The 17,731-nt window shown below is 39.4% G+C and overlaps 1 protein-coding gene and 1 long non-coding RNA gene across 3 annotated transcripts in view; one reads left to right on the forward strand and one right to left on the reverse strand.

The window, feature by feature from the left end:
- Positions 1-17,731, reverse strand: part of roraa (RAR-related orphan receptor A, paralog a) — a 264,732-nt gene that overhangs the window by 232,619 nt on the left and 14,382 nt on the right. The window contains exon 1 of one of the 2 annotated variants that reach the window (XM_077516876.1): positions 14,668-14,692. The exons of the other annotated variant lie outside the window; for it this stretch is intronic. Coding sequence (XP_077373002.1) covers positions 14,668-14,677 — 10 coding nt within the window. The 5' untranslated portion in view covers positions 14,678-14,692. Of the gene's footprint in view, positions 1-14,667; positions 14,693-17,731 lie in introns of those variants that run through there. 2 annotated transcript variants of the gene reach the window in all.
- On the forward strand, positions 2,757-4,079 carry LOC144016146 (uncharacterized). Its single transcript, XR_013282854.1, has 3 exons — positions 2,757-2,806; positions 3,250-3,298; positions 3,371-4,079. It is a non-coding gene; the product is annotated as an uncharacterized LOC144016146 (long non-coding RNA).

The raw sequence follows: 17,731 nt of genomic DNA on the forward strand, positions 1-17,731 counted from the left end.
ACACTACTGCTTAATGTTTGAATAGTCAAGCTACTATACTAAGACAGCTGCCATCAGCTATTTGCTATCAATGTTTCTCACAGCTAATCAGTCTCAGGAAAGGCAGATTTTCATGGCTTAAAAACAGTTCGTGACCGCATCATTTCTTATTGTATAAATGATCTTCAAACCACTCCAACTTAGCCTTCATCCATGTCAAAAAATCATTTCTCTAATACGGCTTCAAAAGATAAAGACACTCTACGCACAGTACTTTCTTACATTTCATCATTGTGGCTTTTTCTTAAGCATCGTCTTGGCTCAGACGGCGCACGCAGGAGTTATGTTGTGAACGACTCCCAAGACAATAATCTGGAAATGTCTGTAAAAAGTATTCCTCTCCAGCTCCATTGCATCTCAATAGAAGAAAAGTACACCTGGCAAAATGTGCAACACTACTTTGGGTCTTGGCAGCAAGGCTCTGGAGGGGAAAGTGGCCGTCTCATCAAGCACAGGTTAGCGGTTTAACCTCTGGATCCCGAGAGAGCATTAAACTAAACCCCCTAACTGCTGATAGTTGGCACCTAAATAAATCTGCGCTATAATTGCCTTGACTTGATGCAGCCAAATGTCACTTTTAAGACAAAACTTCCACATTTTTAGCAATCCGCGCCTGCATGTTGACGTACTACTTAAAATACGGCTCTGTAAGAAATATAGGTTTTGATTTATTCTTCCTTTTCTTTTGGTTTTAGAGATTACGAACGTCCCTTGGCTGCCCAATTCCGGCGCATTGCCTGCGCTCTAGAAGTAAAAAAAAAAAAAAGACCTGGGTTTTGGTGAATTGGAATTGTTTTAAGATTACTCCCCCGAGCGTACATCACAAGCTACACACCGGTAGCTTGGAATTTAAAGGAATCTGGATTAATAAATCATAAGCCAAACCCGGCTTTCTTCAGTCACCTTTTTTGTTGTACCTAACGCCCCGATTCCCAGCAGGACGGGCACGGGAAGGCATGTAAGAGAGAGCGGCGCTGCGGAGAAGCGCGACAAACGGGTGTCGCAAAGCCCGGCGGGGCCCCGCATCTCTGCGCGAAGCTTCGTCGACTCTGTCCTATCAAAGCGGGTCGGGGGACCTCGCCACGGTTCCTTGGTAGTCCCTCGCCGTGCACACTAAACGGCCGCTGGGAAAAACACTCCAGGTGCTCATTGACTTGCATGAGGGCTGCCTTTGGTTTCTCACGCCGGCGCATAAGAAAGACCGATGAGCTGCTATTGATCTATTGTAGTGAATTATTTTTCTCATGCACGTAATAAGCAAGCCAATTATCCACATTGATTGGAACTATTGTCAGCCTGGAAAATAGCAGCAGGGCGAACGTTTTCGAACGTGCTTGTTGACAAAGTACGCGGTTATAATGGTAGACCGCTTTTGCCCCTGAGTGCTGTTAGCCACCCAGCGTAAGTGTGATGCAGTTCGCTTTCAAGGACACTTGGCATCCCAAGATACTTGTTGAAGAGAAGGAATATTATTAACCCCAGTGGCACGCACTTCCATTTCTTTATATTTCGCAGGCAGAACCGTCAAACCATTACATTACCACATTTCTTTGAATGGCCAAACCTAATTTGACTTTGGGAAAATTGCTCTGCGTAAGGTCAAAACAATGCCACAACAATGGCGGAAATAGGTCATTGTAAAAATAACTAGACGGGGAAGAAAACTTTAACGATACAACGCTGTTCTCTTTTTCTTCCAAGGCCAGCTTGAGTCAAAGTGCTGCGACTGAAAACTTGTCTGAGTATAAGATGGTTCTTTAGATGAAATAAGCTACAAAAGTGTGTAGGAAGCTGTAGTGGAAAACATGTATCTCAATCTTTTACCCTTGAGGATCTGAAGTCAAGCTAGCAGTTAGCATGCCAAACATTGTTCAACTGTTTCTCTCAAATTGGTTCAATAGCATCTTTTTTGTGCATACACGCATACAAAATCCAACGCAGACTAGATGGGTGTGTCTTCTGAAAACCTTCCCAGTAAATAGCAATGTATTGCAACTGAAAGAAGTTCAAGCTATTAGCTGCTATGCTACAGTTACTGTACTTCATTTGGCTAATTTACAAGAGGAGTGGGACCAGAAGAAAGGTCACACAATGACCAAATGGACTGAAATCTTCAGAGAAATATAACTGGGTACAACATATGCCCTTTAAACTTGGAGATATGTTTTGAACAAGTGGAAATTTTGGCCTGAGGGGGTGCTAAAATAAAGGTCAAAGGGTTGAACATTTCTCAACACTGCATTGGTATAGAGAAATGTTCCTCACGTAGGATAAAATGTTGTTCTTTTTCTGATGAGTTACAAAATTTAGAATATTTTTCAACATTCCCTTAAAAGGGGAACAAAACGCAAATTCTTCAAAAACTGAATACATTGTATGAGACTGCCCTGTTAAAAACACAGTATTCTGAGTATTTGTGGAATAAGAAATAAACAGAATAGTTCATCAACGTAAGGTGATTTTGTCTTATTTTGCCAGACTCGTTTACACTTAATAGAATGGTTAACATTAGTTTCAGTCCTCTGCTCGTGTCCTCATACTCCTTGAAATGAGAAAAGTCAGGGCTTTTTTTCAACAATCAAAGATAAAACTTGTTGAGGTGAGGTCTACTCTGGAATTATCTGATTGGCTGTTGACCAGATAAAGAGATTAAAGCTTCTTGACATCGCCTAGCTCATGACATCACATAGCTTAAGACCAGTTGAAACTAGATGCCGGTTACATCAGTTCAGAACAAACACTTCAACCGATCATTTTGCGTTGCCGCGTGAGTATTTCGCATTTATCAAGTGCAGTGTGAAATGGGATTAAGTGAGTAGATTTTTTTCTAGAATAAATACTGAAGCTGATCACTCATCTCATATTTATCAACACTAAAAATTGACATTTTGGTGTAAAATATCTCTTTTAAAAAAAACAAAAAACAAAAAAAAACTATCTAGATAAAACAGGATATTCATTCATTTATGGAGAAATTACTCGTAGCCATCGGTGAATGGGTATCTTTGATGTGACAATACTATTGAAATAGAAATAGAAAGTGATAATATCAGGGTAGGGGAATAATTCTGGTTTTAATCGTAAATCCAACCATTTGGACATTTGGAAATAAAAGTGGATACACACAGATTTTCTACAACGACAGTGCTTTTCTCATCAAAGTGGCTGAAAGCATGAACACATCTGGCATTTTCGATGTTTCCCTTCCAGAGTGGAATAACGAATAGAGAGAAGTGCTGCGGAAAGCGGAGATGAGCAGGTGGGCTTTTTTACTCTTGTCTTGTCAGTATAGGACATGGCAGCATGACAAAATTCTGCCTTCCATCCTAAGTGACACAAGACTCTGGAGCTCCCCCATAATTAACCCTGGCTGCGCTCCAGACCAGGTAGTAGAGGAGAGCCGGAGCAATGACTGCCAGCTTGTCTGGCACATACCATCCATTCCCCTCAAAACCTGGAGATGATCCTACACGGGAGACACTTTGACACTCTCCACCGCATACACGGAGGACTTGCGCAAGCCGCCGCCAATAAGCCCATCTGTGGAGCTCATTATTGGATGGCCGCTAAACACTCAAGCAAGAGCATGCACAATGAAACTAAGCTAGGCGGATATCCTGAAATGCTGATATTGGCGCATTTTGCTCACAACCAACGAGGGAAAGCGAAATACTGTACAACAAAAACACAATTTTTCGTTATGTTGACAGGTAACTACGGCCGTGAATCACTCCCACAATATTGGGACGCGCCCATGAGGGTGATAACTTTCTCGGTCCTATCATCTCAGTCATTGTTGCCTAAAGGGACTTCTTCAGACTCTCGGTTGTTTGCAGTTTGACCAGGTGCTTGGCACATACAAACTGTGCATTCATCTGCCAAGAAGTGTTGGCTCGCACACAATACCGCATACATCTTCTCTTGCACTCTGCTCGCAAAATGTGCTTGTCAACAAGCTGCATTCCCTGTTCAAATACAAAACTGTGTGTAAAGGATATCTCACGCACTGTGTCGCTGGTACTTATACTGTAACTTGCAAAAAATAAAACTATATTTGTTCATACAACGGTTCCGAAAAAAATATATACATATTAAACAAGAAAGCCCTGTGCTGTGTGTTTACTTTTAATGCTGCCCCTGGATGTGTTTGAACTTCCTTACAAGAAGCAGCATTAATTAATATTTGAATACAAATTAAAACATTGAGAAGAGCAGAGCTTTTTATGTCTGCAAGTTTTGATGATGAAGGGTGAATATAGTTTTGACTCCTCTTCAAAATATTTCACAAATTTTAAGCACCATTGCTAAGAATTATCTTTTGTGCTGATCTGGCTATATTTTAGCAAATGATATCATCTAAAAAAAGACAGTTGCCATGGATTAATTTTTGACAGGAAAAATGTTGGCTATAGGTGAGCAGTCTTAATTTGTAAAAACAGTGTTCACCACTAGATGGTAGACATTGCTCATCAGTGCCTTCAAATCCAAGACTGAAGAAGAAGAAGAAGAAGAAGAAGAAGAAGAAGAAGAAGAAGAAGAAGAAGAAGAAGAAGAAGAAGAAGAAGAAGAAGAAGAAGAAGAAGAAGAAGAAGAAGAAGAAGAAGAAGAAGAAGAAGAAGAAGAAGAAGAAGAAGAAGAAGAAGAAGAAGAAGAAGAAGAAGAAGAAGAAGAAGAAGAAGAAGAAGAAGAAGAAGAAGAAGAAGAAGAAGAAGAAGAAGAAGAAGAAGAAGAAGAAGAAGAAGAAGAAGAAGAAGAAGAAGAAGAAGAAGAAGAAGAAGAAGAAGAACAACAACAACAACAACAACAACAACAACAACAACAACAACAACAACAACAACAACAACAACAACAACAACAACAACAACAACAACAACAACAACAACAACAACAACAACAACAACAACAACAACAACAACAACAACAACAACAACAACAACAACAACAACAAATGTGTCCTGGCTTCTCAACAACAAATGTGTCCTGGCTTCTCACCCGGACCAGGTCAAGAAAATGGTGTCTGGTAGGTAAAATAGGAAGTAGATTATATGTTCACAATTTTGAGAATGTATTACTTTTTTTTCCAAAAATCAATAATTGGCCACTGCGATTGGCTGGCAACCAGTTCAGGGTGTACCCCGCCTACTGGCCAAAGCCAGCTGAGATAGGCTCCAGCACCCCCCGTGACCCTTGTGAGGAATAAGCGGTCAAGAAAATGGATGGATGGATGGATGGATGGATGGATGGATGGATGGATGGATGGATGGATGGATGGATGGATGAATAATTGGCCAACAAATCTAAAGTGTTGAAAATGTCTTGCTCTCTTTGATGATGCAATGTTAATGGTTGAACAAATATGCAGTTCTTGAGGTCTTCTGATAAGTGACTATTTTGGAGGTACAACGTTTCGGCCTAACGGCAGTGATACGTTTAAATGCAAACTATCTGCCTAGTTTGCCTAGCTACACTATCAGCCATGAAATATTTTAATAATCCATTACAACTCCAATCTCAAAAGTACACAAACAACAACAAACTGAACCAATGACAGTTCATTTGAAGTGCATAAGGAGGTACCCCACAAGCATGGATATGTTCAACACTTAACTCATTCACTCCCAGCCATTTTCACTGAAGCAAACCCCCTTTGCTCCTGGCTGTATTACTGGATTTGGACAGATTTTGCACAGCCCACAGAATATTGTGTTCGAGTACTATAAAAATGGGAACCTACCAAAAGAAAGATTACAGTCTCTCCTTTCATCAGAAAATCTATCTGTTTCCATTTTGCAGCAAATTAGCATAAGAATATATCTAAGTTTCATCATTATTCATAAATCTGTTTAAAATTGTGGGGAAATCATATTTTTTTTCAACATGGCCTTGGTTGATCTCTTATCCTCTGCTGCCGTTTTTGTCATTACTACCATTGCTTCACCCGGTGTCTGCAGTTGAGAGGCTGCTCAAAGTATGCTCTAGCTTATAAAAAAAAAAAAAGGAAAAAAAAGACGTATAAATACATCTTTGGGATACGTTTAAAACATTTAGAATAGAGCGTATTTATACATTTTTGGGAGCAAATGAGTTAATAGTGTTACAAACACATATGATGGCAGCAAAATCTATTTTTTATTATTGCTGTTTTTCATTTTATTATATTAGTATATTATTTATTATTATTTTATTATTGGCTTCAAACCCCATGTTAATCCAAAAATTGTCTTTCACATGCATTTAAGAATTAAAATACTTTCAAACATTGTTCCTTACATTGGTTCAATAAAAAAACAATACATGGCATTTTTGTCTTACAACTTGGTTGAGTGTGGTACTTATTTTGTGGCCACCTCCATCATTTAATTTTCCCATCCCTTGTCTAAAACAAAGAATACTGTGATTTGTCAACACTGTACACTACAGCACTGTCAAATAAGATAAACCACTACATAAGCAAATGAGTATCAGTGCATGTGTAACACATTTGGTGATTATTAACTGTGCACTAAATCCAAACACTATGTTGCAATGTAATGAGTAGCATCAGGAGTTCCATCTAATTGAATTCCCATCATTTAGAATCTACTTTTTCAATTAAGTGCAAATTTCTTCTTTTTATTTTTTTCCGTCCCCAATTTGTGCAATAGCTGGCTAAACCCGAGCTGCTGTTATAGGTCAACCAATATCCAAATGTACAACACAGTGGAACCAGCGGGCCTTGTGCAAATCAGCTGGGCACAAAATATCCTTCTGTTGCTTCTGTCACCTCCTGGTACCTTCACGCTCTGTGCATATATCGGGGAAGGGAGGGGTGGGGGGGGGAGCAGGGGCAGAGGAGCCTGGATAAATTAGCCAAACCACTTAGGTGATTTCTACTAAAATTAGCAGTGCTGCCTGTGGGCTCCATCAATTCTGAACTTGCTCAAACTCTGACAAGCATGGGGGGAACTTTTTCCCCCCGGCCCAACAATCTAGGAGCCCCGTCTGTCTGCCTCGCTCCCTTTGCTCTTCCTTCCAATTAGGGCTCTCCGCTACTCTGCACGATCAGTACATGCCAAGGAATTATATTTCTTTTATTCTGAGACATCTGTGTTTTTATTCAATCATTATATCTATACTGGCTTGTGAATATTGAATAAATATGATTTCTACATGGAACATAGTAATTGAAACTGAAAGTTGGCATTGCGTGCAGTTGCTGCTAAATTTGAGCTGAGAAACCACATGATTTAAATTAGGGAAGGGCATGTGATCATTTAAATTTGATTTAAATGAAATCTTCTGATCTTCCGCCCAGGCCCGGACTGGGCCATCTGGAGGTGCGGGACAATTCCCGGTGGGCCTTCCTATATTTCGGGCCGCGAATCAGCAGGTAGGAGCCCACACATTATTTCAAAATGGCATTTAAAGAGCAGCCACATTATCTTATGTTGACTGCCTCATTATCAATCAACTGTAACTCAAACCACCCTTTACAGGCCATTATATATATAGCACTGACTGCCTGTCTTTCTTACTAAGGGTGTCACGGAGTTACAACAATTTAATATCAAAAGTAGCAAAACTTTAATCCACAAATAGAAACAATAAACCATGTACTATATTAAACCTTGTATGTACAAAAATAACATGAGAGGCAAAACGCAATCACAAGTGTTACTAGTAACAGCAGCAAAGCATGATGGGAAAGCATCCTATGATTACTGTTGCTCTCTTCAAGTTAGCGCCAGTCAACTCAGTAGTGTATGAGAAGTGGTGAGAACATGTTTCAAAATAAGCGTATAACAGGAAGTACAATGTTAGCTGCCTTAATCTTGCTGGTTTAACTTCATTTGGTAAGCGTGTCTTGTGAAGTGTAAAACATCCCATTTAATGTACATTTACTTTATGGTCTATTTTTGTCCTTTTTTTGGCCAGTTTATGTTCACATACTTGTTCAAATAAACAAATTACATTTTTGAACAAATGCAATATGAATATTGTTGGAGGGAATGCTCATCTATTTTACATTGATAGACAAACTTTAAAATTGTGTATGTTCATTAAAATGTGAACTAAAGTGGGCGGGTCCGAGCCTCATGTTGTTAGAATAAGAACAACCAGGTGGAGTTGTTCTATATCAAAATTCTAACACGTTAATTTCACATAGCTCATATTATGAGTAGTACAGTCAATTAGTCATAATTAATCCACAATAATGTGTAACAATCAACTCATTTATTAGGGCAATGAATATGCCCATCCCTAATCGGAACAATGAGATGACACATGAACGCCTCCGGTAACAGAAACCAGTCAGAAGGTGTAAGTGAAAAGGTTTGTGATTTTTACATGGCATAAATTTGCAATGTCGCCCTTAAACATACAGCAAAAATAGCAAACGTCCTATATATTGTTGCTGACATGCTGTTTGTGAAACATTTATTTACACTCCAGGCCTTGGGCTTCCCCACTTGGCTGACTGGTCGCTCGACCTAAACTGACAGGTGGCCACCCTGAAATTAGATGTTAGCGGACCATGTTGCTTTTGGTGGGCACAAACCGCCTCTTTCTGTGCAATATCACGACTTTGCCGTTTAACTGTTGAACGTTTAGTTTAGCAAGGCAAAGAAAATATTTTTATTTCATTTTATTTTTTAATTTATGGAGCAATTTTGGGATTCAGTGACTTCATTTGAGCCTGGAGCAATGTTCTAATTTTTTTTTTGTGTGTTTGTTTTGCAGTTCAGAAGCAAGATTAAATTGATTAACAGAAAATAAAAATAAACACATTTATTGTATTGTGCAGACCTCAAAAGTCAAAATTAAAACTCGTGACTTTATTGTGACAAGAATTAGAAATGTTTAATATTATGAATATACTTTTAACTTATTACATGTTTCCACCCACTGTGGTGTTAAACGCGCTAGCCGTGTCCATCTTAGATTAGCTTAGCAATTAGCATGTCTTCTCCATCTTTTCTCAACATCCCTTCATGAGAACGATACATGTCAGAAGTTTCGCTTATTCTCTGCCACAGAGGTGATGATTTTTGACTTGGGAGTGACTCCGTAACATGTTTAGCCAGACGAGTAGCTAGCCAAAGCTCGTTAGCAAATTAGCTGCTACCGTTCAAGTAGCACAGAGCTTCCCTCGATGCGATAAGAGCCCAGCAAAGCTTTTTGGGGACGTCTTCATGGGTCGGAAAATCTTAAAAGTCTTTAATTCTCAGCTTGAAGCACTAAACTAATTATTATGAGTCTTTGTTTACAAATATAATTGTAGAAGAAATGAAAATCTGTGAGTGATGAAAGGGGACTGACTGCCCAAAATATTAGATATGCCTATAAAATCTGATGACATTCCAATATAAGAGCTTGATCAAGTATTCTGTTTTGGCTATTATAATACTGTTGTGATCTGGAAGTGTATGTTATATGGCAGAACATAATAGTCCCATTGATTGTTTGCTGATTTGATTTGATTCGATGAAATAACCGAGTCTTGATGTAATTGAGTCAAAATTGAGCACACTACTTGGTTTCAAATAGCAGATGTGCTGTTGATTAAATCTCAACTAATTTGCTAGCCAAAGATTAACAACATGAAGTCAGCTATGGAAAGCTGAGCAGCATCCACACAGGCGCAACTCTTCCGAGGCAGTATTAGGCTGCACAGAAAATGAAGTTCAAAATAATCAGAGGATTCTTCCATCTCATTTATTCTTTCAAACAATTAATACAATCATTTATCAAGTAAATGTAGCCAAACAACTATCCCTATAAGATAATACATAAACAGCAATTATAGCTGTATAAATATTATTACACAACATTCAACCACAAATCTAAACATGCATAAAAATGAGATGGATCATCACGGCGGCAGCGCGCCAGGCAGATGAAGATATTTTATGAGAGGAAATGACCAAGTCCAAGCATGCAGGCACACTAAATGGACCCATTCCTTTAATGACTTAATGGAGACAATGTGAGTCCTGAGCATCGCAGAGCCCACAACCGCTGCAGCGACGATCTTACACACACAAACAGAGCACAGTGGCTGATTTTTAAGTCCATTTTTTTTTCTAAAATGGTAAATTCTAAATCATCACTTTGAGAGATTACCTTTCCCCCAGCAGACATTTCTCTAATGTATCCAATTAACGGGAATAGAGTTCCAATTAAAATGTCACAACTAAAAAAAAACACAAATCATTAGAGATAAAATTGCCGGTGACAACGGGCCAGTAATGTATTCCAACAAATAAAATGAACACCGCTGCTTTGTTTTGGATCCATCTGTACATTTGTTGCGTTATTTGTATTATTTCACAAGCAAAGATTTGTTTTCAAACAGTACAAACTCCAATTACTGTAAGGATTTGGTGGAGGGGTTACCAGCTTGAGAGTGGAGTGTATTTGGACCAGACTGATCCTCTGTTTGATGACAGTCTGAAGCTTAGAAACTCTTAGACAAAGAGGTCAGATCAAATTAAAACTATTTGATCACGCTGCTGCACAACAACGCAGCCAGCTGGGGTTTTTTTTTTTTTTTCCCTTTCCACCTCGCTCGCCATTACGCAACTGTGAACATCTGTTACTTCACCACCGACATGATGTGCAGACTAACAAAACACTTAAAGCGGAATAAGATGGTTTTAATGGAATCAAATTTCACAAGCATCAACGTTGTTACATGTTAAAATGCATGATCTCCCGAGTGATTCAATAAAAAAGTGAATTCATTTGGGTGCCGAGAAGTGTTCAAATGTATGCAGACAAGTGTTCTCTTTTGGGAACGTCAAGTAGGGACATTTGTCTGGGAATTGGAGCTCATTCTTTATTGGACTCACAGCTCCTGCAAAGCCATTGTTTTTAATTGACAAGGTGCTCCATATCAAATTTACCATTTTGGCCTATGCCCTAGTTTTCAGTGGGGGGGGGGGGGGAGCGAAAAGTTTTAAAAAGGAGATTTCCAAGGGCAAGTCCAACTTCTAAGGAGACTTATGAAACTGAAGAATGTGGCGAGGATTAGAAAATGGCTGCTTCTGGGATGAGCGGACCAAGCGGCTGAAGTTAAGGGTGCCAATCATCATGTCCATCAACAAAATGGAGGCTTTGCCCCATCGCTGTATAATTTTAGCTTCTGTATATTAAAAACTTTAGAAGAATCGTGGACTCTGCTTACCTGTTGTGAATCAGCTACAGAATATTGGAGTCAGGGGTCACTAACCTTTTTGAAGCTGACAGCTACTTCTTGGGAACTGATTAATGCAAAGGGCTACTCCTAGTTTGATACACATTTCTGAAAAAAAAAATGTTCAAATGACCTTTAATAATCATATTATTAGAGCATGACCTATTCATTTTTGCCTATTTTTCTCTCTGTTGTAAAGTTAAACAAATATTAGGGGTGAAAATACATTAAAACATTTAAAAGCTCTGCCCTGTACTTTCAGATTTAGCTGGAGCAGCTAACAAGAGCGGCTAGCCGCTACCAGATGAAGCTAGTTAAAAAAAAAAAAAAAAAAAAAATTTAAAAAAAATAGTAAAAGCTTGCAAGAGCTACAAAATATATTTAAATAGTCAAATACTCTGCCTGTACTTTCGGATTTAGCCCGAGCAGCTAACAAGAGCGGCTAGCGGATGAAGCTAGTTTATTAAAAAAAAAAAAAAAAAAAACTAGTAAAAGCTTGTGAGAGCTACAAAATATATTGAAACAGTCAAATGCTCTAAAGTCTACCTGTACTTTCGGATTTAGCTGGCACAACTAACAAGAGCGGCTAGCAGGAGTTAGTGGGAGCCATAGACTGGAGTGGCTAACGAGAGCGGCTAGCGGATGAAGCTAGTCAAAAAAAAAGAATAAATAAATAAATGAATAAATAAATAAATAAATAAATAAAGCTAGTAAAAGCTTGCAAGAGTAACAAAATATATTAAAACAGTCAAATGTTCTGACTGTATTTTCGGATTTAGCCTTGCAGCTAACAAGAGCGGCTAGCGGGAGTTAGTCTGAACCATAGACTGGAGTGGCTAACGAGAGGCTAGCGGATGAAGTTACAAAAAAGTTTTTAAAAAAAGGCTGGTAAAAGCTTGCGAGGGCAAAGCAGAAGGTGAAAAACGATGGGAGCCCGAATCACGGGACTCTGCGACCACCACTTGCAGGCCCCAGCTATGAAAGGTAATCGATGCAAGCACCACCAGGGCTAACTACGCTCGCAAAGTTGTCCTTTGGCCTCTTGTAAGGTGAGGCTCCAGACCATGTAATATAATTAGTGATTACTAGATTTATGATTATATATATATATATATATATATATATATATATATATATATATATATATATATATAATCACTAGATGGCGCTACAGATTACATGTGGTCACTTTAATTTATTCTGGGGGGGTTTTGTGTGTTATTTTGTCTTTAAATTAACATTGAGCTACCTTGTCAAGTCAAGTCAAGTAATCTTTATATCACCCATCAAGCATGAGACATTATTTCTAGCATGAAAACAGTGCAGAAAACACTGGCATCGCTACCATATTTCAACATACCTCCACACATCATCACAAAACTATTTTTACTTTCGATTGGTAAATCATCAACATCTATTTGAAAGTGAAACAAATGACAGACGTTTCAGCCCCCTGGCGTCCCATCATGTGGGCAGGACAGCAAAGGCGGGCAAGCCTGCTCGACGAATGCCCGGCCAAGTTGAGCTGGAGGGAAGTAAAAGACCCGCTTTCCTCAAACGGACCCGCCGGCTTTCAAAGAAGCAGCCATTTAGTGGGAGCTCATCAAGCGCCATCGGGGGCCCACCCATTCCCTGGGTGAAGCCGAGCTACAATGGCGCCACAAGGAAAGCGGGGAGGCGGCGGACTACCGAGATGAGCCCCGGACCCAGTGGTGTTTCCGAAAGGAGACCGGCCCGACACGCAATTCCCAGCCCAACTGTCAATGTTGGCACTCGATCCAAACCCTTGAAGCAGAGAATCTGTGCTCATATTGGCCACTGAGCGCCACACACACACTCGGGTTCTCGCACTCACTCATCTCTCGCCTGCTATTGTTGTGTCTAGCAACATTCCTGGCATTATTGAGCCAAAAAACAAAAGGATTCTCATCTACAGCCGTCTATCAACATCTTGATCACCACTGTTTCTTAATAGATGACAAATTCCTTGCACATGGAGGCACAATTCGTTTGGTAGACGAGAGGTCATCAGGAAACTCAAATCTGAAGATTTCAGTGCTGGATTGAGAACATACAGAAGATGCAGCAGACAAAAAAAAAAAAATATGCGGGGAAATTAAGAGTTCATTTATTGATTATTTTTTTGAGAATCAGCAAGATAGGTTCACAATTTTGTGTTATTTTGTTGAATGAACGTTTGTGGGTCACTGACATAAGAATTTTACCATATCCAGCGCAATTTATTATAAAAATAAAATAAAATAAACATTCAGCATTCCCACAATAAATAAAAACTGATCTGTTGTGAATCGAAATCTAATCGAATTTTCTACAATTTAGGACATCAATAATTTAGAACATTCATCTATCATGGAAAGCTTTCCACAATGGTCGCACCACATAATATTTATTACTTACATCAAAGTTATGAGGCTAACAATTAGCCTTGTAAACAAAACAAGCTAGCTTGCCACACAACTAAAACTGTAATGAAAATATAGATTTGTTGGAAAAAAATAATATTATTTGTTATGGTCATGTCGAAGATGATGTCCAAAAGTCATGACGACTACATACCAGTTGCTAAAAGGAGGGTAACTCCCATGGGTTCTTGACTGTCTTATATTCATAAAATGGGCATCATCGGACAAACTTTACTGCCAATGACCTGTGCAAATCAATAATAACTGAATATTCGTCCTTATTTATCAACGAGTACCCAAAAATTTGAATACTCGTACTGGTATCGGTTTGGAAATAAAGCGGTATCGGAGTGGACGACAAGTGGTATCGAACATTCCTAGTTCTTGCTTATATATTGCCACACAAAACAATATTTTGTGGGTCATGAAAGATCTTTCGAAATTACAATAAATCAAATAAATTAATAAATGCCATTCCTAATAATAAAGTGATCAATTATATGCCCAGGCAAAGTCCATGAGGTATTACAGCATATCATCCACAACATTAGCACTACAATTTACACCCACTGCTCCTCCGGGATGCAAAATCCAAATCAATACATTGTAAACGTGACAAATACATTCTAGTTGGTCAACACACTGAGAACCACCGTGGGAAACCAAGCGAGAGGTGCTGACTGAAACTGCCGCGACTTGCAGGCAGCCGCTACATTAATCTCAGCAAGCGCAGTGGGGTCCGAGGTGGCACGGTGCCACGCTGAAGGCCCCCACTCGCGGGGGCCATCGCTTCCCGTGACAGAGCGATAATGTCGCCGGGGTCCAGGTGAGCGAAAAACAGCAGCCCGCTTGACGCTCAGTTGCCCGCTTTAATTGGCTAAAACAAAGTAATTTGAGAGCAGTGTGAAGGGCGCGAGGGGGTAAATGATGGGACAGAAGGTCACCGCTTCTCTTTTACTCTGCTGCGCGACATCCACCGACACCCCCAGCATGCGCTACGGTTAATACGGAGATCTATTATGCACCAACCTTTCACCATCTGCTCGCACACGGAGAGCCTGCACGGCGAACCTTGTTATTGAATAACAAAGGCGGAATTTGTTCTCTTGCGCTATACGACTATCTATGGCTGGAGTGTCTTTTGAATCGTGTGGATCATAAGACGCTCTGATGTTACACAGTGATGGAAAATGATGTAACCGCATCAAAAGAGTGCTTAAAGATTTCATAGTATGTCCTTTGTAGTATGCATTATTGTAAATCAGAGTAAAGTGAAGATACAAAAGAATAAAACTGTTTCATCCCCCCCACCCCGGTGTACTGTGTGAAACAAGCCTAATAATTATCATAACATCATCGCAATTTACGTCTAGGGTTTCGAAAACTTTTTCAAGTAAATTATGTATATTAACAGAAATGTAAGATTTCTTTCCGCATATAATAAACCAAAGACAAGATAAAAATTAACAAAACAATTAACAAATGAATGATTCGTAATTTTAAAAAAATAACATTTCAGTCCACTGAGCGACTTGTTTTTTGGTCAACTTAATGAAGTCTCAACCATGCTTCCGCCCCCTAGTGGTTGGCTGACTACTAGTTGAGAAAGTGTTTCGTTAGATATGCAACAGGGCCCACGTTTTATAGTCAAGTCAAGTCATCTTTATATAGCGCTTGCAAACAGCCTTAGCTGTCACAAAGCGCTTTCCAGAAACACAACAAAACTAACATAACATAAAAGATTAATGCCGGATCGTTGTCGCCTATTGCCGTCATAACTGCTGCCACCAACTTCATCATCCTGAAAACGTGTTCAGTCACTAATTTTGGATGCTGAAAATTCTTGAATTATTCACACTGACATTTAAAAATACAACGCCTGTTACCATTGTTAGCGGCTACAAGCTAGTAGGTAGCAGCTAGCCGCTAACCGAATGTCCCATATCGGCTGGTAAGTGCCATTGGACTACTTTTCAAAGGCAGTTTAATAAACAAAAGTGACTGCACACTTGCTGACAAAGATGCCATTGCTGTTTTAACAAACCAGGCTCGCGCAAATGTTTTGTTTTAGCTAACATAATTGCTACGTGCGTTTGATGACTCTTCGTCCACCAACCACAAATCTCACTGTCTCCAGAGAAAAAAAATACAGTTTGCTTCTATTTACAGTTTATATTTAAGTAAAAGATGCTGATTATCTAAAAATTAATCATTTGAATCCCAAAATATATAACTTGATATCTTACAATATGTCATCCATCATGCTGAAAGAGAAAAAGGCCTTCTCAAACCACATTCTCAAACATCTTTCAGGGTGAATTAAAGGGACAAGCCCTGCCCATGTTTGATTAATTATTCAATCATCAAAATGGTTTAGTCCGCACAAATGTGTACTCGGACACAGTTGTTCATACTTACTAACGTAAATATTTCATGTGGTAAAAACAGGCCATGACCGTAACAAGAGTACTTTTGAGACATTTTTTTTTCCAATACATGCTGAGACGATATTTCATTAACGCTTGTGAACTGTTGTGTGCAGTGTGGCATGCGCATGTGTTCAAGCGTGTTCAGTTAGTCTTCGTTTGAGTGCACCGCGCACGAGATGCACCTGTGTTAAACAAACAACCCCCCCCCCCCCCCCCCTCCGTGCCTACAGGGCTTTGTCCCAGGTGAGCCTGATGCATGGATCATGCGGATGCCGAGCCCCGGGGGGCTCATCGGGATCATCTCTGAACGTGGCCCCCAGAAAATTTGCATTGAGTGAGGGAACGCGGTGGAGCGGCGTACTTGCAGGAGGAATCGCGCGTTATCAGTCTGACTGACTGGGGACAACGCCATCAGTCACTCCTGTCCACATTCCCCAGGCCAGAATCAAATCAGCGCAGGGTAGCGCGTCCGCGCTGATGACATGCAGACAAGATAGCAATCTCGTATGCCCCAACGTTGTTTTCCGATGCGTCAACTATTTATCTTTGTACAAGCTCCCTGTCAGTGACCAGTGGATGCTTCCAGTCACTTGCAGTTTTACGTACGCTCAAATAAGTCAAACGCTCCTAAGGTGGTACCGTTCAAAATAGCAAACATACTTTGGCATCTATCCCGCTATCATACCCAAGTTAGCATGAGTGTTCTGCTTTTTGTCAAATTGTTAGAAATGTAGTCCTAACTTCAAAGGTAAGTAGATGTTTATGAAAATGTGGAACAGCCAATGTTAGAGTAAATATTTTTGATTCACAAATCTGTTCAAACATACTCGCAAGTGCACATAGTCACAATTACGTTTGAACGTACTTGTAGGCTCAATGCTGCAAACATAGCATTTTTTTTTTTCCCCCCCAAAATGCCACGGGGTATTTGCAACTTATTTTAATACCCTGTGGCGTTATTGGAAATTATGCTGTTTGTAGCATTTATTCTACAAGTACGTTTGAACATGCTTGTGGGAATTTTCAAAAATATTTGCGAGTATTTTCAAACGTATTTGGGAGTATGTTCGAACAAACTTGCGAGTATGTTTTAACGTATTTGAATTCTTACATTATATATTTTATTTATTTATTTATTTTTTATTTTTTGCGGTGAAAGGGTGGGGAGCTCACCCCTGGTTTTTTTTTTTGTTGTTGTTTTTTTTTTTGGAAAGAGCATAATCCAGGTTTAACCTTTTTTTAAAGATTTTTTGGGGGGGGTTAAAAAACTATATAGTTTTTTTTCTCTTCAACGTGTTTATGATGGTCTATTATTTTTTCAAAAAACCAATGCCTAATTTCAACAATAATTATTGTTCATTGATGGAGTTTTCATTCTTATTGTAAGTTTTAATTTTGACGGCAATATTTTCTCTTTTAGTAAAAGTGAATATCTGCTCCAAATATCAGTTAGTTATCGGCTTCCTTGACTACTAATAATCGGTATCGGCGCTGAAAAAAAAACATCTATCGCTAGAAAGGAGGGTACATAATGAACTTTTAAAAATTTCTGAATCAGCAATCCACCTTTTCTATCCAACACATCTCTCCACAATGTTTTTGTGGAAATTGGTTGGGTATAGTTTTACGAGCAACATACTACTTTGCACTAGGCTGAGACATGA

This window comes from Festucalex cinctus, chromosome 3, assembly GCF_051991245.1.
Source record: "Festucalex cinctus isolate MCC-2025b chromosome 3, RoL_Fcin_1.0, whole genome shotgun sequence".
Classification (NCBI taxonomy): Eukaryota; Metazoa; Chordata; class Actinopteri; order Syngnathiformes; family Syngnathidae; genus Festucalex; species Festucalex cinctus.